Here is a 22,716-nt window from a genome sequence, read left to right on the forward strand (position 1 = left end):
AAAGTTATTTCTTATCTCAATCATTTTGAAAACGATATGAAAAGCTGGATTTCCCTTTTATGTGCACTCACTGACCTATTCTGTGGTCATTTTATGTGAATTCACATTTTTTATTCTTTGGGAATGGTAGCAGTAGCCGCCTCTGCCTTGCTAGTTATCTGAGGTTGCTTGTTCTGCACACTCAAACAAGACCAAAATCCAATCCTTTCCAAATCAAGTTATTTTTTATGCTTTCTTGAATAGTTCCATCTTCAATCTATTTGTAAGTTGTTTCTTTGTTGTCTTGAGTGGTACTTCATCTGCGAACACCTATCCAAAGAATGACACAAATGCATTCATTAATGGCATAAATGCAAATTTCTAAAAACTAATATTTCTATTATTTGACCAATAGAAGTGAAACTAATTTTGAGTGGCATTTAAAAAAATATAAACTTATTATTATATATATTTAAAATATTAAAAAATAACTGCAAGTTAATTTTCAAAGCTGTATATAAATATTTTTGAAAAAGATAATGTGAAAAGAAAGATTATAATTTAAAGGGTATATAATGGGGTGCATGTGCATGCACTGCAAGAGGATGATAGCATATTGGAAGAGTTTTGCATGGAAAGTTCAGTTTACCGCAAATAATATAATCATATCATACTGTAATATAGTCCGACGTCACATGCACCTACTCACAATGCCCCTTGTTTATTCGAAAATGCCTTTTCTTCCCAACAATTTATTAATTTAAATATAGGTTTACTTAAACCTATGTCTAGAGCGATCTTACAGTTTTTTTTCCCTTTAAATGTAATTATGGAAAGTTTTTCATCACTTGCAGAATTACAGAGTTACTCACTTTAAAATGTGTGGCTTCTGAGAAGTGGCTGAGTCAGTACTCATTCTATTTTGTCTACTGTTGTGTACCCTTAGACCATCAACCTGAGGATCGATTCCATTGCCTGCAAAATGGTACAGAGAAACCATGTGCATGTGAAGTTATTGTATACCCTATTTTATTGAGAACATTTAGGAGGTTTTTGACTGTTATAATATGGTCTAGATTAACTTTAAAAGAAGTTCTTATAAATGTCTACAAAATAATAATTTTTTATAAATTAAATATATTTTATGTTTTTTTAAATTATTTTATTTAACTTTTTGAAAATTTAAAGAGATGTATTGTTTTTAATTTATAAAAAGATTATTATTTTTTATTCTTTTAGAATTTTATTCAATCTGAGTGATAGGAACTACTCAGTACATTCATTTAATTTTGGATGCACTATATGGAGACATCCGAGTTCTAAACTTTATGATTGCAGTTATGTCATTTATTTCCTTTCCTTTGTTTCTTACTATCTATATATTCATTGGTTGAGTTGGGTAAACTTGGCGAGGTATTTTCCAGCCCCATATATTCAAGGAAAAGCTGTGAACTTTCAATAATCGATAACAAGAGAATAAAAAAATTATCAATACCATTTAACTGATATTAAAAACTTGTGCCTAGTCATAAAAAAATTGTAACATCTAACGAATTTATCAATAGACTTATTATATTAACGAGTAAATGTAAATACTACAATACCTATAAAATTGTGATAACAATTATTCATATTTAGACCTAAATTAATTTAATAAACGTATGGTTTTCTTAACATGTATCCAATAATACACAATAATAATTTATATATAATAAATTTTTATTAAAAATTATAGGATACCATAATAACTATTATATTGATAACATTAAATATTATAATTTTTAATTTTTTTATTAATTTCTTGTTACGTGTCATTGGTCTTGCCTGAAAAAATCAATAAATTTATACTCTACTAGTTATATATAATTTTCATGCATATTAGTTGATTTTAAGTCCAGTCATCCACTTGTAAAAATAAAGTAAGTCACATAAGAGCTAGCTTATTTAATTATGTTACCTTTGCACAAAGAGTAACATTCCAATTCTTTCTGCAAAATGAAGTTAAAATTATGTTGTGACCTACCAGTTTTCAGTCGCCAAGTTTAGCATAAATTACTTCTCCCCATGACAACTATGTTGTGAATTCAAACCATCATTAAAGGTGGTCTAACAAAATATACTTTTAACTTAAATATATTTTTTGTACTTAGCAATATACTCATTTTAGTTTTTTTTTCTTTTAAATTTGTATTTAAATGTTTGTTCTTTATTATTTTTCAACAAAGAATAATTGTTTGCTCTCTATTATTATTATTATTGTTATGTTTAATCTCGACTTGTCAAGCAAACTGTGAACTGATGATGATCGCTTTTGTTATCCACGTAAATATACTATAATTTGATGTACGTACTTCTGGGAAATTTTGATTTTTGGCACCGTAGGTTTTTCAAGCACAATCCTATATTTTGGTGTTTTCTTTTTTTCAACCAATATGGTGTTTAAGGATCCAAGCAAAAGACAATAAGAGGAAGACAACAATAAATGTGCAATATTGAAGAAGAGAGAAAAGCTTAAGCGAACGACCGCAATAATAATAATAATAATAATTAAGGGAGACAAAAAATTAAGACTATTAACAAATTCCACGTAATGGATTGACAACTTTTAAAAAGTTAAAAGAAGTTGCACTAATTTTATTTAATTTTTAAGAAATTCAAAAACTTACTAAAACGATTTAATAGAAAAATAGATTTTGATGTAATCTAGCTAATTACACATGCGAAAACTGAAACTTAACTTTTTCCTCGTTATGTTTATATTATAAGAGTTTGAAAGAAGAAATAAAGTTTTTGAATGATAAAAAAAAGTGAGAAGGAATGGAAGTGAATGAAAAGTTTTTTAATTTAAAAATATGAGTTTGAAAGGATTTATAAAATCTCATCATCCCATCTAAAAATTTTTAAACATGATTTATCATCAAATAAATATCTTCCTTTTCTTTCTTTTCCATCTCAAGAAAAAAAAATAACTCACAAACAAGCTTAAATGAATTATATAATTTCTTAATTGCTTTTAAATTATTTATCTTATTCTTTTAAACAAATATTTACGAGCAAAGGTAATTAAATGAGTCTTAGGTAAAATCTCAAAGAGCAATCTTCAGTTGCACCTTTTAAAAAGAAACTTTCGCCAAAATAATTCGGACTTTATATTTATCATTAAACTCGACTCAAATGTTTAAAAAAAAAAAAAAAGCAAGGGTGAAATATGACAATATTCCAACGTGGGACTTATTCAGCAAGATATATGCTTGAACAAGAGCCTAAATTAGTTTTTCAATTTCATTTTTATTACGTTCAGTTTTTCAGATACTTTATATTCAACAAACATTCAAGAGCGTGGGAAAGTTAGATAGAAAGTAGCTGCTCCATTGCATATGAATGGCAGATAGGTGTATATATATTATAATTTAATTATTATATTTCTTTGATTTTGCTTCCAGTCACTAAAACGTGGGAAAATTAAATTACATGTCCCCCTCTCAAGATACACACAATTTGAAATCTATAAGCTCTTTTATGTTTTTTGGAAAAACTTTAATGAGCAAATTATTGGCGGTGGAGACCTAGCTAGGTTTCCTTTGGGGTCTTTCCTAATAAGAATATATAATGTATTTATGCATATTATATATAGAGCGAGCATGATATCTCTCCCTCTCAGCTAACCTATAGAATCTATCTCGCTCTGGGGATCACTCTCACTCTTACATTTCAAAACCACTTGCACGTGCACATAGAGATGGGAAGAAGCCCTTGTTGCTCTAAGGAAGGCTTGAACAAAGGAGCATGGACAGCTTTGGAAGACAAAATTCTAACAGAATACATAAACATTCATGGCGAAGGAAAATGGAGACACCTACCCAAAAGAGCAGGTAAGAGATGTATATGCATTTAGAGACTATTTATAAATTTTAAAAGTTGTTAGTTTATTTTAATATTTTTTATGCATAGTTTATCACAATAGATTCATTTTAACTTATATTAATAAGTTTTATGTCAATTTATGATATAAATTCTTTGTATAAATAAAATTTTTATTAAATAAATACTTAATTTAACTGTTATTTAAACGTATCCTTATACAACTTCATATATGTAGATCAATTGATACAATTATGGAACAGCTTCAAAAGATTAATTGACTTCAACTTACATATGTATAGCGGTTTCATGCAGGTCTTAAGAGATGCGGGAAAAGTTGCAGGCTAAGATGGTTGAATTATCTAAGACCTGGCATTAAAAGAGGCAACATTACTAATGACGAAGAGGAGCTTATAGTCAGGCTTCACAACCTTCTTGGAAACAGGTATGTCAAAATTTTGATATTTCTGTTTCTTTTTTACTTGACTTTCGATATATAGTTTCCTGCGCTACCTATAGAGATATTCTATTTTAACAATATATTTTTATAACATGCAACCCATTTCCATTTTTACATTTCTTTATCACATTACTCATTTTATTTAACATTTCTCGTTTTAATTTTAGAAAAAATTATAACAAAAAAAAAAACATTAGTTGAAAACTAAAATTTCTGTTGTTTTTATAGTGTATTACTATTAATCATTATAGGTATATTACAGAATAACAACAGTGTGTAATAATTTTTAAATTTTAGGTGGTCCTTGATTGCTGGAAGGCTTCCAGGACGAACAGACAATGAAATCAAGAACTATTGGAATACAAATATTGGAAGGAAGCTTCAGAATGGTACTCCAAGCAGCTCCATTACAAGTGGTAATGGTGCAAGAAGCTCTATAAACACACTTCAACGAGATCGAAGCCTTAAGAACCAAGAGTGGCACGATCCACCAGATAAGGGTTCGTGCCTTGTTCAGACTAAAGCAACGAGGTGGACTAAGGTCACAGTCACTGAAGAAATTACTCAGAGAAATGAAGGGATTGAGAGCAATAATGTTAGTGATAAAAAAATGAAGGGATCATTAGTGTTTCAATCTTCAGAGAGTAACAATGATCCAATGTTTGATTTCATGGCAGATCTTGAGATGGATGGTAATGTGTTCTCGGAGATTCTCAAGATGGACTTACCCGAACCATCTTGTTTGGAAAATAAGATACTGATGGTTGACAATGGTAACCCTAGCTCATTTGACAACAAAGACTATTTATCTCCAAAATCATCCAATGATGATACCACCTACTTCCCTTTGGGTGATTCATTTTATGATACAGATTTTGATTTTCTTCCGGTGACAACTTTCATGGACTCCGGGATTGATTGGAACTGAAATAATAAAATGCAAAGAAAGACTAAGTTGGTGTGTTTGGATTATATATTATTATTATTATTTATTATAATAAAATGTTTATGAAAACGTTTTTGGCTGAAAAAAAAGGTTTCTTTTCATGGTTTTTTGCATCCCTTACATGGTTTTGAAAAAATTAAATGTTTCTTTTGATTGCAAAATAAACTAATGTTGCATATATTTTTCCTATCATTAACATTATTTGATACTCGAGATCAAGCTGCAACTAAGTTGCATGTCTCTACTTGATCTGGCTTCAATCTTAAGCTGCTTTATTTGTATTTTAGATTTTATAATACCTTCTCTTTTTACACCTAGTTATAAAATTTCTTTATAACAAACAAATAATAATCGATAAAAAGAAATAGTTTCTGTTTTGTGTAGTTAATAACTTAAGTTTTTGCGGCTTGTCTCTTTCTCCCGTTTTCTCAGTATTTTGGATATGCTAACCTAGGTAGGGGATGATGCGAACAATGACATTAAAAGGTGATGTATTACTAAATTGGCAAATGATTTTTGTTGTTGAAAATGACATTAACTTTTTAGAACAAAAGGGAATATGCATTAATGTAATGTCATTGTCCACTGCTTCGTCTCATGAAAAAGAAATTCCTTATCCGCTAATCAAGCTGACAAGGGATATTAAGACAGAAATTGTTTATGAAGCGACAAGTGCATGCGTTGCCAAGAACAAAACTTTGGTCTTGTTTATTTTGAAAAAAATAAAATAAAATCCAAAGACACATGCATCATCATCTCATGACTTATGCATTCAGTTATGTTAGTTGTTTCTGAGTTTATGCTAATGAAAAACCAAGAACACTGCACAACTAAAATGTAGTCTGAATTGCCTTCATTTTTAAATACCCAGCGTTCCACGCACGAATGATTCCACCAAGCGTTGTCAATCTGCAATGAATAACGCTGAATTGATATGATTTATTTTCATCTTTATCTAGTAACTCAAACATTACGAATCTTTGAAACATTGTCATTCTAATAAATATTACATAAATTATTTAAAAATTATATTTATGATACATCTTAATTAGTTGATATTATAAAAATATTTATACAAATAGTATATTAAAATGAATTTTTATTAATTTATCACAAAGAGTAATTTTTTTTGCATAAGATTTAGCATCTCATTAAATTTACGTTTAATTTAATAAGATGATGTTAATATGACTTATGAAGAACTAAATTTAACTTAACTAAAGATGTGAACCCAACATTTTAGGTATTAAAATTGGATATTTATACTATACGTATGAGTATATAAAATCCAGACTGGATGAGGCCAAATGAAGATTGGATCAAATTAAATGTTAATATAGAAGGGTTTTTATTATAATTATCATTAACTATACTACAGAAATTTTTGGCGATCTTTGAATTCTTCTGTCAGGGAAGCATTTAGGGTTTTAATCCTAAGGAACCAGCCTAAATATTAATTATATTTTTAAAAATATTTAAGCAAACAAAAAGTATGATGCAACGTATGCATACAAAATGAAATAAATTCTTTATAATTAACATACTATATATAAATTATAAACACTCATACACAACATATAATTGAATAGAAAACAGTTATAACAATTTTTATCAATCATCTTTTGCTTTTAAGTAAGAATTAGTATGAATATTTATTTTGCTAAAGAACCATTTTTAGCTAGCAACCAAAACCAAGATTTCCTATATATGGAAATTGATGGCCACGGATGATGGAGTTTGCAAACACACGGGCATAAGATCCACTGGATATGTTCATTTGATACTTGATGCAGGTATATATATATATATATATATCACATTGATTCAGAACAATTTTTATAAGATTTAAATAGTTTTATTGTCTTGAAAGTGAAGTAAGTTTGATCTATTTTTAATACATCTCCTCTCATCAAATTTATTTTTAATTTAATTCGACTTACTAACTTGATTTATTTTAATTTTATTCTCAATTTCTCTCTTTTTTAAATGATGCTTATTGTAATAGTTTTTTATATTACCATAAACAAATTACTTAAGGAAAAGGATTAAATTGAAACCAAATAAACAAATAAAGGATCAAAATGAATTATAGATTCAGCATAAATTAACTCTCAAATAATTAGATAATGATGAAAAATTGAAAGTTTTAAATAAAAGATTGATAGCAGAAGAAATTTTATTTAACCTCAATGGCTCAAAAAACTTGAAGGATTAAAATTGTACTTATTCAACGTTGAAGAAATCAAGTGTGTTAAGAGAGATTAATTCATACTAATGTGAGATTCAATACTTTCACACTAACTTTGATAAAATTGAGAATTTTTGTTAATTTAATTATTAGATTATAACTATTAAATTTTTAAATTGTTTGTATTAAATTTTATAAAAATATAATTAAATAATTCTTATTTTTTTAATATATTTTAAAACATATATAACATTAATTTTAATGTGTATTAATGATATATTAAATTCATAAGATATAACTTGCAATCAAATAGTGAATTCTTAAATGAAATTATTTAATAAAGAGTTATTAAATGATTTAAGAAAACTAAACTTTTTATAGATGTAAGTTGGTTTCTTTTCATACACACGCAACAAAAAGGTATTAAATAAGAAAATGTCTAGTGGTGAAAGAGAGAGAAATAAAGTTTATATATATATATATATATATATATAGAGAGAGAGAGAGAGAGAGAGAGAGAGAGAGAGAGAGAGTTTATATTGTTTTTATTACAATTTTTCAAAATAAAAATTTAAGAACAATTCAAAGTTAAATTTTATACTGACCTGAAATTATGTTTGCAAATATACACATAAATATGTAAGGTCAAAAAGAGCATTAAAAGTGTATTTAGCTCAAATTTAAAAAGGGAGGAAAGTTGACTGTCTCTGTTTCGATTTGATTTAAGAGAAGGAAATCCACAGATATCATTATTAGATGAAAGAGAAAAAAGAATAAAAATATTATATCACTACACCTCTATAAATAACAGAAAAATGATAAAATAAGATTTTAAGTCAATTTAACTAATTTAATAAAAAAGTTATAAACTATTTATTTTCTTTCAAATCTGTTATCATTAAAAAAGATAGATTTTAATTTTTAAATTTAACTAATTTCTTTTCTATATTTTTAATCAAATCAAATGAGATAAAAATATATATAAATATTCTAACTACTTTTTTATTACGTAATTAAATTATTTTCTTTTTTATTAAAAACTTACACTTTTTTTTTGTCCAGACAAATGCCCGGTAAAGAAAAAAAGAAATTATAAGAGATTATTTATAGACTTAATATTTGATTGTAATTATAACAAAAATAATTAAGGTTACCATAAAGTATTTAAAATTAATAAATGAACGCTTAAAATGAACAGGCTAGTGACGGAGGAGGGGAAGAAAGGGGATTGTAGATGAAGTGCATAACTGGTCTCTAGTTGAGAACAATGTCTGCTGAATCGCCAAGTTCTGTTCGTAAAGGTTTGTGTTTCTTCCTCACTCAACCAAACTCTTTTTTTTTTTTGTTCATTTTGTGAATTGGGTTTTGGTCTCTTTTGCAGTGGTTGTTCATCTCAGAGCCACTGGCGATGCTCCTATTCTCAAGCAATCCAAATTCAAGGTATTTCCTTTCCACCCTTCTCTTTAATGGGTATTTTTATTTCTCCTAATTTATCAGCCAAATAGTTAATTGAATTTCCTTTGCTTCCTTTCCAATTTTTTATTTTTTTTTTTGCATCCCCATTTCTGACGTCGGTAATGCTTTATTTGTTTCAAATTGAAGTTTGTGGTTGCGAGAGGTGGTGCTTAAATCTGAATTTTTGTTGTAGATGATCTTGTGTCTCGATACTTTATGGCTTTCAATTATGTGGTTGTGGAAATTTTCATAATTGGTTAGGTTAATCCAAATCAATCTTTACATCTTAAATTATAAATAACACCTTCAATTTGGACATGCGTTTCAATTTTCATTGACGGAAGTGGACATATTCTGGATAAATCATGTAGATCGTGAAGGTAGTGACTGAATGATATTATGATTTGATTTGAAGGTTTCAATTTGTGGTTCTTTTCGAACTCTATCTAGAGCCTGTGAATAGCATTTTTGAAGACTGTAGGTATTGATTACCCAGTTCAGTTCAGTGAATTGAAGCAATGCATAATATTATTTATTGTCTACATTACGATTGGTGTGATATATTACTCAGGAACTTTCTCAAATGCAGGCTAGCCATTGCTCAACTTTTTTACCACCATTTTGGAATTTCACTACATAGCAGTTCAGTAATATGATGAACAAGTTTTCGGTTGAGTTAAACCATGTGAATTTATTATTACTACAAAGAAGGACCAAGCTTTATCCCTCTAGGTGAGGTTGACTACTTGTGAATAGATGACATTAGGCTGTATCAAAAACCAAGTTTTCGGTCAAACTAGCTAGAGCTAGATCTTTTTATATAGTTTCTCCTAAGTCGTAAAGTTTTCTTAGGTCTTCCTCTGTCGTAAGCTGAACTACCTTCCATTTGATATGCACGTACTATCCATGTAATTCACTGTCTAATAGAGATTACACTCCAATTTTCATGTAGACAGTGGGGAAAGAAGAGTACGTACTTTTTCCTGTTTCAGTTTTCTGTGTTTATTGTTGATATGAATGTATACACATTTTCTTACTTATGGAAAATGCAGGTTTGAGGTGCATGACAAAATGACATAAACTCAAAAGTTTAAAACTCAAGTCTATGCCATTATTTTGTGGAATGATTGCAAAACTTTATTGAGGCTAATTCTATGATAATATGTATTCAAACCCCTTAAGTGAAACAAATTCTTTATATACTTGATATGGCAGATAGCAGGAACTGATAAATTTGCTAAAGTAATTGACTTTCTTCGCCGGCAGCTCCACAGGGAGACACTGGTAAACAGTCACTATGTAGTCTACCCCCATCTATTTCCCTAAAGGTCCTGTTTACTCACTGCTCATTTCCTCATTTTGCAGTTTGTATATGTCAATAGTGCCTTTTCACCGAACCCTGATGAATTGGTCATTGATTTGTATAATGTAAGTTATTGTCAAATCTCTTTCTTTCCACTAATTTTGTATCTTTGTTGAATGTAGATGATGCATTCTTCTAATTCTTTTGCTGCAGTTACTAACATTTCATGTAATTATAATATGTCTCATCTTTGTTAAATAAACTGGAGGAAAAATTTTAGGTTTATGCCTGATGGGGTGGGTGAGAGTGTGTGATCAAAGTAACTAGACAGTGTTAAAATTCAATCAGTATTTCTTAAAAGTTGTGAAATCCTGAATGTGAAATCCGACTTCCATTTCCTTTCCTTTTTTTCCTTAATTTCATCGTTCCTTATCCTACTTGATGAAGAAAGAGGCAAAGTGACATTAAAAATTAAAATCACATGCCAGACTTCACGTCAAAATGAAGTCTCCTACAGATGGATTAGCATTTGAATTCAATAAAAAGACAAAAGGAAGTGCTGAGTATAGAATTGCTTGCCTGTATTGACATGTTTCTCTTGTCATGCATAGATAGATATGCAAGTGTTCAGAAAATATATATATAGTATGGCAGTCAATATTCTAATTTTTATGCAGATTGTTTTGGTATCTCTTTAGATAATTTAGTTTTGCTGTTTATGTATCGTCTTGTGTCACTAAGTTATTTCTTTTCTCTTGTGGCTGTCTTGACTTCTTAGAATTTTGGTTTTGATGGCAAACTGGTGGTCAACTACGCGTGTTCCATGGCATGGGGCTAATCCTGAATGATGGATGCTGGTTACCAAAGCTCCATATTGTGAATACATACTGTTTCCCTTAATTGTTGGGCGGTTGCACATTTAATCACAGGACACAATTTTTCTTTTTAACTCGGAGATTCTCACAGGATGGAAGTGCACGAAACCAAAACAGTACTCTTCACAGTTTTCTGGGTTTACTTAATGTTTTTTTTGGGGGAATGTTTTGACATTTTAAGAAAATTTGAGTCACCCCTTTTAGGCTTGTTCATGTCGTGATATTTATGGATGATTATGGTTTTGAGACTTATAATGCTTGTTGAAGTGGTGTTCCTTCAGTTGTTCATTCTGTAATATGCTGATATATGTTTCTTCAGCCATAATTCTTTTTAATCTTGTACATCTTTATAGTAAGTATTTGGCAGCTTGCCTTATATTAATTATTCCATTTGGGAGCAGTAACAGTCTTGCATTTATAGGCAGAGTTTGAGTAAATTTGTGTATAAATCATTGTAAGAAAAAATAATAATACAAAAAATTAATAAAATTTCTCTCATAAGTTAAATTAATTTATATTTTTCTATTTTTAGAAGCTATTCCTTCATTTAATATCTCTAAAAGTTAAAAAAAAAAAGTTAATTTTAATTTATGACAGGTGTTATTTATTTTTATATATTTTTTTCTTGCAAAAACTTAACCGGAAACTTACTTGAGCTGGACAATAATCTATTTAGGGGTTGTTCTGGAAGGAGAGTTTTAGACGGGAGAGTATAAATTTATATTTTAAATAAATATATTTAAAATTAATATATTTTAAAAAATATATAAAAATTAATATATTAGTAAAAGTTTAATATATTAACAATGTATTTATTATTGTAAATAATATATAATTTTTAATTTAAAATTAAAAAATATATTTTTTCTTCTTTTTTCCTCTAAAACCTCCTCCCAAACATTTTCTTAAAAAACAATTGGTACAACTTTGAAAATAAATTCTGCATTTCAATATGAAAAAAAAAAAATATGCAAATGGAGGCATATACAAGGGAGCATTTCTTTCTCTTTTTTATCTTTTTCTCACTTTTTTTTTTATTTCTCCATTGTTATGATACGAGTATAAAGTTAGTCCTACTTATTGAATACTAGAAAAATATTTTTTTTTAAAAATTTCAATGAAAAACATGCTGTCCAATATAAATGGGATTTAAATTAGTTTACTGCCTGTTTGACTGTAGTAAAGTGTACATGGCTTCCAATGCAAGTTATTGAGAGAAGGAGATTTTTTTATTTTCTATTTTTTTGGTATTTGGCTGAAATGAAGTTTTGAAGATTATATTAGATACATATTTTAATCATACTCAATGGTTTAAAATTAATTTCATCCAAGTAAATTTTACTAATTGCCACACATTCATGTGCCTCGGAATAATTAAATGTATTTGATTTCATTTGCATGCATGCAAGGTTGTCCTTGTGCACAGGCTGCATGCCAATCCATTTTAATGCAAATAGCCCACCTCCCAAATGCGGTGACAAAGACCAGGGCCCATTTTATAATGAATATATTATGAACGAATTTGAGTCATGAAGTTCTGGACAACCCAAAATAAAATAAATTGGATTATGAAGTTAACTTTTGTTGAATTTTAAAGTTTTCTGGTTCATATGATGTATCTTGATGATTCTTCCTTCATCAAGATAGAGAGAAATGCGTGTTCCCTCCATGATACAACCTTAGCATTCACCTCATGTAGTGACAAACACGTTCAAGTGTAATTCTAAACATGCTATTCAACATTAAATATTATAGTAATTATTATAATTTAAAATTTTCAAATTAAGAATAATCAATTACAGTAATTAAAATTATTTAAATACTATTAAACATTATAATAATAAAACAATAACATATTAAAAATATAAATATTATTTGTTATTAAAAATTTATAATAATTATTTTATTTACATACTTAATATTTTTTATCATAATAAATAAATTATAACATTTAAATATATAATTTATTTTAAAAATGTAATTATTTTTAAATTAAATTAACTAATAAAAAAATATAAATACAACCAAGCAAAAATCGATAAATTATTAATAAGAATAAAATGATATCATAATAGCTATGAACTTAAAAATAATGAGATAGAAACGTTAGTTTGAGGTATGATGCGGAGATTTCGAGGTTGTGGTAGGAAATTACGAGAAAGTCCTGAAATGTAGAGGGTAGAAGACAAGGTGCATTTGTTTTGGTTATTGACGATCGCAGTGAATCTGGACCAATTGGCAGCACTGCTTCGAGCGCCCATCCAACTAGTAACCGGTTCCACCGGACGGGTCAATTCGGTCCAAGTGAAATGAATCCCACATTATTTCGGATCAAATACGCGCTTGAAAATTATATATATATATATATATAAAGTTTAAAAAATTTTATATTTAATTTAATTTAAATTTAACAAAAATTTAAATATTTTATTTAACTTAAATCTAATAATAAGTGAAATAATAAATTATAATTTGTTAGATTTAAATTAAATAAAAAATTTAGATTAAATATAAAAAGTTTTACTCGATATAAAAAAATATTTTTATATATATTTAGAATTATAGTATTTAATATTATTTATGTATTAATTTTTATTATTTTATTTAAATTATTTTATTTTAAAATAAAAAAATTAACATTATTTATTTAATTTAATATTAAATATATATTAAATCTCTATAATTAATACTCATTTATATATTTTATATTTTAATGTTTATACCAACGTTTATTATACTGCTGTGTTTAATGATATTAAAAATTAAAATATAATTTTATTTAATATAAAATTTAAATTTTAGATGAGTCTCATGTGTAAAGACTAAATATATTTTAAGTATACTATATAAGGTATCATATTTATGATGTTGTAAAATTAAATTTATATAATACATGAATTTAATTTTAATCTGTTACGACTATTAATTCTTTATACTATTTTTTAAAAAATTAACAACATATTTTAATTTAAGTTTGATCCATTATTTATTAATTTTTATAATATTATATTATCTTATAATAAATAACAGTATTGTTGAGTTGATTGTCATAATTAATATACAAAAATAATATTTATATGTTAGTATATTATTTTTACTCCTCTTTCAGTTTGTTATTATATTTTTCTCTTATAATAATGTATAATATGTTGTTTTAAAACGCTTGTCTGTATATATTATCAGTATTTAGTCACGGCTGAGATCAGTTGAATCATCAATTACTCGCTTTATGGTTCAACTTGACCACAATCCACTGTTCCGCAGACCATAGTATCTCACAGATTTGTCGAATCGTAACCGTTAATCAAACCCTATTACCTATAACTAGTAACACTGGTGTGTACAAAGAGTGGTGCAGGTTAGCACCACCTTCAATTTGATCATAGCTATGCCTATCAAGATTTTGTTTTGGCATCTCATCCGTGTTCTCTCTCTCTTCAATATATATATATATATTCTTACACTGGGACATGCCGTGGCCACCTCTGCAGAAATCTGAGAGAGAAATGAAAGAGCTGGCACAGAACCCAACACTTTCATTAGAAAACAGACACAGAGCTGAGAATATAAGACGAGAGAAGTTTGTCCAAAGTTCTCAAGTCTCAACCCCTCAACAAAATCTAAAACCAAAAACAATATAATATATATATATATACACCTTAGGAGTTAGGAGAGACCCACAAGATTATCAGTCTCACATGATATGACTATGATATATATTCCTTCAAAAGAGAAAAAAAAATTGGGGAAAATTTTCAACCCCGTCTCAACCATGACAACAAGCTTTGAAGTTTGAGCTGCAAGTCCAACATTCCAAACTTGCATAGAGAAATACAAGAAGTTCAGATTTTTGGGGGAGAGAGAAAGATCTGTGGGGTGTAAGTGTAACTGTGGAAGTCTGTGGGGATTGCTTTCTTGAGAATAGAGGAAGATTTTTGTGTGTTTTAATATGAGTAACTGGTTGGGGTTCTCTCTGACTCCACACTTGAGGATTGATGAAGAATTTGGGAGAGAAAACCAAGAGCGTGGAGGAGGTTATCCTCCTCCTTCTTCTCATCCTCATCCTCACCCTCACCCTCCTTCTTCTCACCCTCACTTGTCTGTTATGCCTTTGCGCTCTGATGGCTCTCTCTGTGTTTCTGACTCCTTTAGGCACTCAGCTGCACCTGAAGGTATTGCATGCCATACTACACCTATCTATTTTTCATCCCTTCCCTTCTATTTCCCTTTTATTCAATTTCTCAATAATCTATATAAATAGTGTTTAGAAACAAGTTATTATTTCTCTTTAGACAATCAATATCAAACAGGCACTCAAAAACTTTTCTTTCCCATGATGAGAGGTTTTTGACATTGGAAGAGTCTCTGAGTCCTTAAAGAGTGTTCTATTTTAATGTGTTTTGCTTACAACCTTTTGCATGTTGCTCAAAACAGTTTATTTTGTGCCTTCATATTTTCTTTTATAAAGTTTGTTATTTTGCTGAAAAATAAGCACTTTCACTGGATTAATCCTTCTTCTTTCTTTTTAGTTATCGATGAAATTTTAAATTTGGTATCCCGGTTTTGATTTTTCACATTCCATTTTGTTGGATGGTCACAGAATGGAGATATGATAATGCAATAGGGGGAGGGAATTCAAATGAAGAAGGTCCAAAGCTTGAAGACTTCTTGGGTTGCTACTCAAACTCAACCATGGCTGAATCTAAAGTCTTCTGCCCAGACTCACAACATGACCAAAACCAAAACCAGAATAACATTTCTAAAATCAATGTTAATGTTGCACCAAGCTTTTGCACCAATGCAGAGATTGAAACTGGGGAGAATCTCACAAACCCTTCTTCCTTGCTCCACTCTTTCCATGCATACAATGATAGCTCACATACCCTTATACCCACCAATGGCATGTACAAGTCTTGGTTGGCTCAAACTCAGTTTTCTGAGGGAAAACCTTCACCTGAGGCAAATGGATGTAATTTTCAATCTCTGTCCCTCACTATGAGTCCTAGTGTACAAAATGGGGTGGGTGCAATTTCCACTGTTCAAGTGAATGAAGACAATCGAAAACGGGTCATGGCAAAATCTCATGCTAGAGAACCAGTCCCTCGCAAATCCATTGACACTTTTGGCCAGAGAACATCTCAATATCGTGGTGTTACAAGGTACGAGTTAATGGTGTTTCTTGTTTATTACATAGTTTTATATCACTCTTGTTTAGCTTTTTAATTTTTTATTTTTTCTTATGGATTTTGTTAGGCATAGATGGACTGGGAGATATGAGGCCCATTTGTGGGATAATAGCTGCAGAAAGGAAGGGCAAACAAGGAAAGGAAGGCAAGGTGAGAAAAATATGTTTTTGGTTATTTTTATTTTTATTTCTATGGTTTATTGTCATTGACCAAGGAAGCAAAGTTTTTGGAGCATGTTGAAGAACCAAAACAAGTCTTTTAACCTTTTCCCTTTTCTTTCCTTTTTTTTATTTTACTTTCCTCTCTTGTTTTGAAAGAGAATATACTAACGGTCTGCTTCATGCACTTGTTGGATTCTCCTCCTTTTCATATGGCTTCTTCAAATCTTTCACAGTTTACCTTGGTAAGTTACCCTCCTTCATACACATGGGTTGTCTCTCTTTACTTTACTTCCTTACCATCTTTGTAAATCTTACTGTTTACTATATCACGGTAACTGGTTAGATACGCTACTAGATATGAAGCATTGGAAAGTGTGCTTGGTTTCTGAAGATAATTTATCACTTTTGGCAAATAATTATATCTCTCTATTATTATTAGGTGGCTATGATAAGGAAGAAAAAGCAGCAAGGGCTTATGACTTAGCTGCACTCAAGTATTGGGGTCCAACAACTCACATAAATTTCCCTGTAAGGTTTCTGGAACTCGTACAGTTTTCTCCTTTGCAAAAGTCTTACCTTTGCTCTTTAAGACTTGCAACAGTACAAAATAGAAGGAACAAAAGGCTAGGAAATTAAATTATTTAGAAAAGTCAAATATTTAATTTATGTAATCTGATTTGAATCATTATATAGCAACTATGATCACTCTACATGTCTACTGTTTCTTAAATGCTCAGTTAAGCACTTATGAGAAGGAACTTGAAGAGATGAAGCACATGACCAGGCAAGAATTTGTCGCCAATTTAAGAAGGTACCATTAAATTTTTTCCATGTGATCTTAGTAAATTTTCTCTCTTTTTATGGCCTTCTCTTTTCTCCCTTCATATTCAATATGGAAGGACTTGTCCTTTCTGTTTCCCTTGGGCAGGAAGAGCAGTGGATTTTCTAGAGGGGCATCTGTGTATAGAGGGGTGACAAGGTATGGCCTAAAGTGATGTGCTTTTTCATTAATAAGAGTAAAGTTTTCCATGAATTATTTTCTGCAATTTCAGCTTTTTAATTAACGTGGGCAATTATTGGCCAACATTTATCCTTTTCTCATTGTATCATTTCAGACACCATCAACATGGAAGGTGGCAGGCTCGGATAGGAAGGGTGGCAGGCAATAAGGACTTGTATCTTGGTACATTTAGTAAGTTTGTAGACCCTCCCTCTCTGCCGCCTTTGTTTTGAGCTTTCTTTTATTTTTATTTTTCCCTTTTTTATTTACTAATGTATGATAGTGTGCCATAAAATTTAATGCCTTTTACAATATCACATGTCTAGTTTTCATGTGAGTATCATAATTTATGTTTTAAAAAATTATTTACATTCCATTGGTCATTCTATAATTAGCTAACCATAATAACTTACAGGTACACAAGAAGAAGCTGCAGAAGCATATGATATAGCAGCAATCAAGTTCAGAGGAACAAGTGCTGTGACCAACTTTGACATAAGTAGGTATGATGTGAAGAGAATTTGCTCAAGCTCAACTCTCATTGCTGGAGATCTTGCTAAAAGGTCTCCTAAAGACTCGGCTCAAGTTGCAGCCGAGGACTATAATTCTTGTGGTTCATCAACACCTCAGCCACCACCTATGGCCATAACCGATGGCCGTGAACACTCGGACGAGCTGTCCAACATGGTGTGGAATGCCAGCAGTGATGAGCAGGCACAGAATGAGAATGGAAACATTGACAATGTCACTGATCCATCACAACGGGTTTCACCAAACAAGGATGCTTTGAACCCCCAAAGCCCCAAGTGTTCTGTGGGGCTACCACCCAATGAGTTTGCAGTGAGTGGAGCAGATTATGGACATGGGTACTTTACCCTTGATGGACCAAAATACGATGATGGAAACAATGAAAATGACCACATGAACAATAACAGGCTCGGAAATATGGGATTGGTTAATCAAGTTCCCATGTTTGCTTTGTGGAATGAATGAAGGGAATGTTGAGATTAAGAACATTAGCTTAGAGATGCCAGAATTATTATTGAATGATCATTGTAGCTTTGGTATGGTAACTTATTTTCTTTTGAAAGAAAGGGTGTCAGTAGTGCTGATTCCTTATGTGTTTGGTAGGTAGGGTACGTATACACTAACATGCCAAACATTATCCACTTTGGTTAAAGAGAAAAATAGAATGCGTAAAAACCAATCATGAGATTCGTACCAAAACCCATGAACACAGCAAATTAGTATCCTCCTCGGCCAGTAACTAAATATTCATGTATAATTATATGTATCATTTGTCAAGTTAGCATGTGTACTTTTTTGACTAGAAGGATATTTTGATGCCTGAATCTTCATAGAAAATTGGTTCAGTTTGTCATGCAAATAAAAGAAGACAATAAAGTAATGGTTGGGGATGGGGAAAGGAAAGAGAGACATCTATGTCTTTTGCCATCAAGACAAACAAGAAAGACAAAGGAGACGAGCCATTTCCCTAGTTAGCATCATCACGTTACTTTCAAGTTCTTTAGCACTTGTTTTATACAACTATTAAGAGAAAAAATAAAATTCCTTATCTCATCTCACATACCCCGCTGTTTCAAACTAAATTTGTGCCTTATCTGTAAACTTTTTATATTTTGGGATGGAGTGCCAATCACAGTTAAATCACATAATTGTTGCAACTTTATGAAAGCTAAGTATGTTTGTGTAGTTAATTTACTTACCATATGTTTGGTTTAGTTTAGCCTTTTGGTCGAATAGACATGTAAATTTATTGCTTATGAACTTCGGACGTTCAATGGTAGCCTCAGTGGGGTAATCAAAGACATACTTTTGTCTTAAATTGTTAAAGAAAAAAAACCACTTACCCTAAAAATAATATTTAATTTATTCTATTTAATAGTTTTTATATATTAAATATTATTAATGTATTGTTCATTGAAAGTTGAAGTTGGAAAGAAATTAATTAGCTTATTGAATTTTAAAAAAAAAACTTATGAAAAGAAACATTAAAATATATTTAATAAAATTAGTTGTAAATATAACATGATATAATTAGAAGATATATATTTAATTATTTTGCTAGAATATAAAATTTGGTGATTATGCATATTTTCAAATTATTACCTTATTGTATCTTGATTTATTTTAAATAACTTATCACCTTAAAAATTAGGATAATATCTTCTTACTTTCATTCTTATTTTAAATAAAAAAAACATTGATTTGTTTTGTTAAAAAAAAGTAATTAATGTAATTTATAATATTTTAAGAAAATATAAGATATTAAACATTTTAAGAAAAAATGACGAGATATCTAATTTAATAAACTTAAATATAATTAACATAAAAAACTTGAAACAAAATTACACGTTAAATACCGCTTATTTATATTAATGTGCGTTTGATTATGTATTTACTCAATCAAACAATATTTGTTGCTAAGAAATTATGTTTCATTAATATCAAGTGTAATATTTCATAAAACTAATGACTTGATATAAATAAATAATATAAAATATTCATTTTTCAATTTATTTTGTAATCCTATTAATTACTACTTATATGTAGATATGCTCAAACCTAAACCATTAGACTTTAAATATATTATTAATCAAAATTTAAGTTTATAAAATTAAAATTACAAATACACAATGAATATTTTATTGTAACATACTTCCCTTGGTCCTTTTTATAATAAACAAAAGGCTAAATCATTAAGACTAAGGAAAATAATTAAGTATATTATGTTTTTCATAAATATAAATTTTATTCTAAAAATACTCATGATATTAAATGATACAGTTAGTAATTTGTATATTTAATGATACTAATAAAAAAAAAGTATAAAAATATTTAATAATTAATATATCTTAAATTTATTATTTATTTCTTATAATAAATACTAAGAAAATATTCTATTTTGTTCCTTATAAAAAAATTGGAGAGAATAATATTTATAAGGACAACCAAAATTTTTTATTCAAAAGGAATATCATCTTTCCCGCTTGAATCTATCACAAGTTTATTAATGTTCAATTTGAGTAAATTTATATAAAAATAAATAAAGACTTCTTTAAAACTTTATTGAAATTAAATAAAACATAAATTAAATATTTACAATTTATTGAATAATTACTATGTTTAAGATAAATCTATGAATGTAAATTATTTTTTCAAAAAATCAAATCAAATAAAAATTGAGATAATTTAGATCTAGTTCATATTCCACGTCATCAAAGTTATTAATGTTTATTTTTATTGAACTACAACTAAGCATGCTTTGATGGAGATATTTAAGAGTATTTAGCTTGTCATTTAAGTGTTGATTCGAAGTTTAACCTAAAAAATTGCTTTTAATTTGTTATATCTGATGTTTGTACGTTGATTTGTTGAAATTTTTTTAATTAAACTAATGCCACTTAGCAAAATTATTTAATTTTATTTGTTTGCACTGGTCACGAGCACTGGGATATTCTTTGACCTAGTCAAAGAGGGCCACTTGAACGAAGACTACGATAAGTATGGTACGGCCCAGCAGTAGGGAATTATCTGCTAAAATACACCGATGTGTATGGTGCGCACTCTCCCAAAAGGCAAGACTCCTTTTGACTCGAGCTAAAGGGAATGAATGAATGAATGAAAACGAATGGAGAGATGCCTTAAATTGCGTGCCTTTTCTTACTTTATCAAACTATTTTCTTGTCCTTTTACTACTGTTTCTCTAATATATTTTCAGCAAATCAAATATTTTTTATTATAACGTTAACAATATCAAATTATATTTTCAAATTAACTATAAATATTTTTCAATATTAATTAATTATTAAACAATTTTCTTAAATAAAACATATGTTGTGTATATTTTTAATTCCATACAAAATCAATTGTAATAAAAATAAATCGATTTAGAGTCTATATGGTTAAAAATGTTGAAACACTTCAAATCTCCATTTTCTAATTAAAGCACATTTCAAGGAAATATTTTCAAAGGGAAGAAGCTTATATCTGTTACAGAAAATATCTTTTACAATATATTTAAAAAGACACTTAAAAACGTAAATTTCATCATTCACTAGTTTTCAGTTTTATGCCATAGAGGCTAGGAATTTTCAACGTTTGACTTTTGAAAAATAAGACATATAATCTCAGTAAAAAAAATGTATATGTCCATTGAGAAAAAAATTCGTAATACAGATATTTGAAATAAATTTTATCAGGAAAAGAGGAAAAAAAAGAAAAAGAAAACTGAGAATGTGATTGCTAATTGAACTGAGTTTGGGTGCAAAAATATTTGATTAACTATTTTTTTATTTTAAAAATATTGAAGGTCAAATATCTAACAATAAAAATTATTTTTTATATATTTTATTTTTAATGCAATAAATATTTTTTTTAAAAATATTAACTTTGAATACCAAATTTAATTATAGAAGATGGTAGAATAAAATGAGATAAATCTCACGTGTCATGTATTTGTATTTGTATTCATCACACGCAGTTTTGAATTTTTATTGATCTTTTGTAAGTAAAGTAAATAAACCTTATACAACGGGGATAAGTTGGAAAAATTATTTCATACTCGTGGATTACTGTGATTTTAATCGATTAAAATATGATACGTATATATTTTTATAAGTTATTAAACATGTGACAAAATGTGAGTAAATGAGATTATATTATTCTATATCACTTAAAATAAAATTTGATAATACAAATTTCCTACACTCTCTTTTCCCTGTTTCTTTTATAAAGTGGGCAGATTCTCACGGGTTTGAGTCCCATCGTATATATATATATATAAACTTGAATCATATTAATTAAATAAATTAAAACAATAATTTGTAAAAAATAACAATTATATTTTAATAAAATATTTGATGAAAAATAAGTATAAATGGTACCGAATCACGCACTTAGTTAAGGCAATTAAAAATATAACTTGTTTCTGTCAAAAGAAAAGGGAACAAAAAAATTATCACTGCCAACAGTGGTACGGATTGGGGGGCCCTTTGGGGGCTTGCAGCAGTGAGAAAATTTAGAGAGAGATTCTGCAGAGAAGGGAAAATATGCATACGGGTGGCAGAGAGGGCCATGAGACACAAGAACCACAGAAAAAGACACAACATGTACAGTGCAAGATGCTTAAATATCCAGAGACATTTCTCCATCATTACCACCCTATTTCCAACCTGTTCACGTCTACAGTAGTGTGATGCAATCGTCAAATCCAACATATGTACAATTCCTCACAATAAGAAACATATTTATGTAGTTTATGCCACAAAATTAAATGATT

The 22,716-nt window shown here is 28.9% G+C and overlaps 3 protein-coding genes across 4 annotated transcripts; all 3 read left to right on the forward strand.

The window, feature by feature from the left end:
• The first annotated feature begins 3,718 nt into the window (after positions 1–3,718).
• On the forward strand, positions 3,719–5,228 carry LOC113851041 (transcription factor MYB8-like). Its single transcript, XM_027481530.1, has 4 exons — positions 3,719–3,851; positions 4,156–4,285; positions 4,598–4,841; positions 5,055–5,228. The coding sequence occupies exons 1-4, from the start codon at positions 3,719–3,721 to the stop codon at positions 5,226–5,228; spliced, it is 681 nt and encodes a 226-aa protein (XP_027337331.1).
• A 3,383-nt stretch (positions 5,229–8,611) lies between these two features.
• On the forward strand, positions 8,612–11,444 carry LOC113850431 (ubiquitin-like protein ATG12). Of its 2 annotated transcripts, XM_027480977.1 has the most exons (5): positions 8,612–8,735; positions 8,816–8,874; positions 10,105–10,173; positions 10,255–10,317; positions 10,971–11,444. In XM_027480977.1, exons 1-5 carry the CDS (start codon positions 8,702–8,704, stop codon positions 11,028–11,030), a joined length of 285 nt encoding a protein of 94 aa, XP_027336778.1. In that variant the 5' UTR covers positions 8,612–8,701; the 3' UTR covers positions 11,031–11,444. The 2 variants fall into 2 exon arrangements, with proteins under 2 accessions (XP_027336778.1, XP_027336779.1); XM_027480978.1 differs by lacking the exons at positions 10,105–10,173; positions 10,255–10,317 and having other exon boundaries at positions 10,971–11,383.
• Positions 11,445–15,016: 3,572 nt separating this feature from the next.
• Positions 15,017–18,407, forward strand: LOC113850073 (AP2-like ethylene-responsive transcription factor AIL1). The gene is made up of 8 exons (XM_027480409.1): positions 15,017–15,239; positions 15,668–16,226; positions 16,321–16,403; positions 16,854–16,942; positions 17,152–17,225; positions 17,343–17,393; positions 17,530–17,606; positions 17,830–18,407. The coding sequence occupies exons 1-8, from the start codon at positions 15,017–15,019 to the stop codon at positions 18,405–18,407; spliced, it is 1,734 nt and encodes a 577-aa protein (XP_027336210.1).
• The last annotated feature ends 4,309 nt before the right edge of the window (positions 18,408–22,716 follow it).

The sequence above is a fragment of the Abrus precatorius genome, unplaced genomic scaffold (assembly GCF_003935025.1).
Source record: "Abrus precatorius isolate BTA unplaced genomic scaffold, Abrus_2018 Scaffold9, whole genome shotgun sequence".
Taxonomy (NCBI): Eukaryota; Viridiplantae; Streptophyta; class Magnoliopsida; order Fabales; family Fabaceae; genus Abrus; species Abrus precatorius.

Bases quoted from the DNA above. Each gene is read 5' to 3' on its own strand.
- LOC113850073 (XM_027480409.1), top strand. From the start codon at position 15,017: ATGAGTAACTGGTTGGGGTTCTCTCTGACTCCACACTTGAGGATTGAT. The intron at 15,240-15,667 runs GTATTGCATGCC...GGATGGTCACAG, and splicing joins GCACTCAGCTGCACCTGAAG to AATGGAGATATGATAATGCA. The intron at 17,226-17,342 runs GTACCATTAAAT...TCCCTTGGGCAG, and splicing joins TTTGTCGCCAATTTAAGAAG to GAAGAGCAGTGGATTTTCTA.
- LOC113851041 (XM_027481530.1), top strand. From the start codon at position 3,719: ATGGGAAGAAGCCCTTGTTGCTCTAAGGAAGGCTTGAACAAAGGAGCA. The intron at 3,852-4,155 runs GTAAGAGATGTA...GGTTTCATGCAG, and splicing joins ACACCTACCCAAAAGAGCAG to GTCTTAAGAGATGCGGGAAA. The intron at 4,842-5,054 runs GTCACAGTCACT...TTGGAAAATAAG, and splicing joins AAGCAACGAGGTGGACTAAG to ATACTGATGGTTGACAATGG.
- LOC113850431 (XM_027480977.1), top strand. From the start codon at position 8,702: ATGTCTGCTGAATCGCCAAGTTCTGTTCGTAAAG. The intron at 8,736-8,815 runs GTTTGTGTTTCT...TCTCTTTTGCAG, and splicing joins GCCAAGTTCTGTTCGTAAAG to TGGTTGTTCATCTCAGAGCC. The intron at 10,174-10,254 runs GTAAACAGTCAC...CTCATTTTGCAG, and splicing joins AGCTCCACAGGGAGACACTG to TTTGTATATGTCAATAGTGC.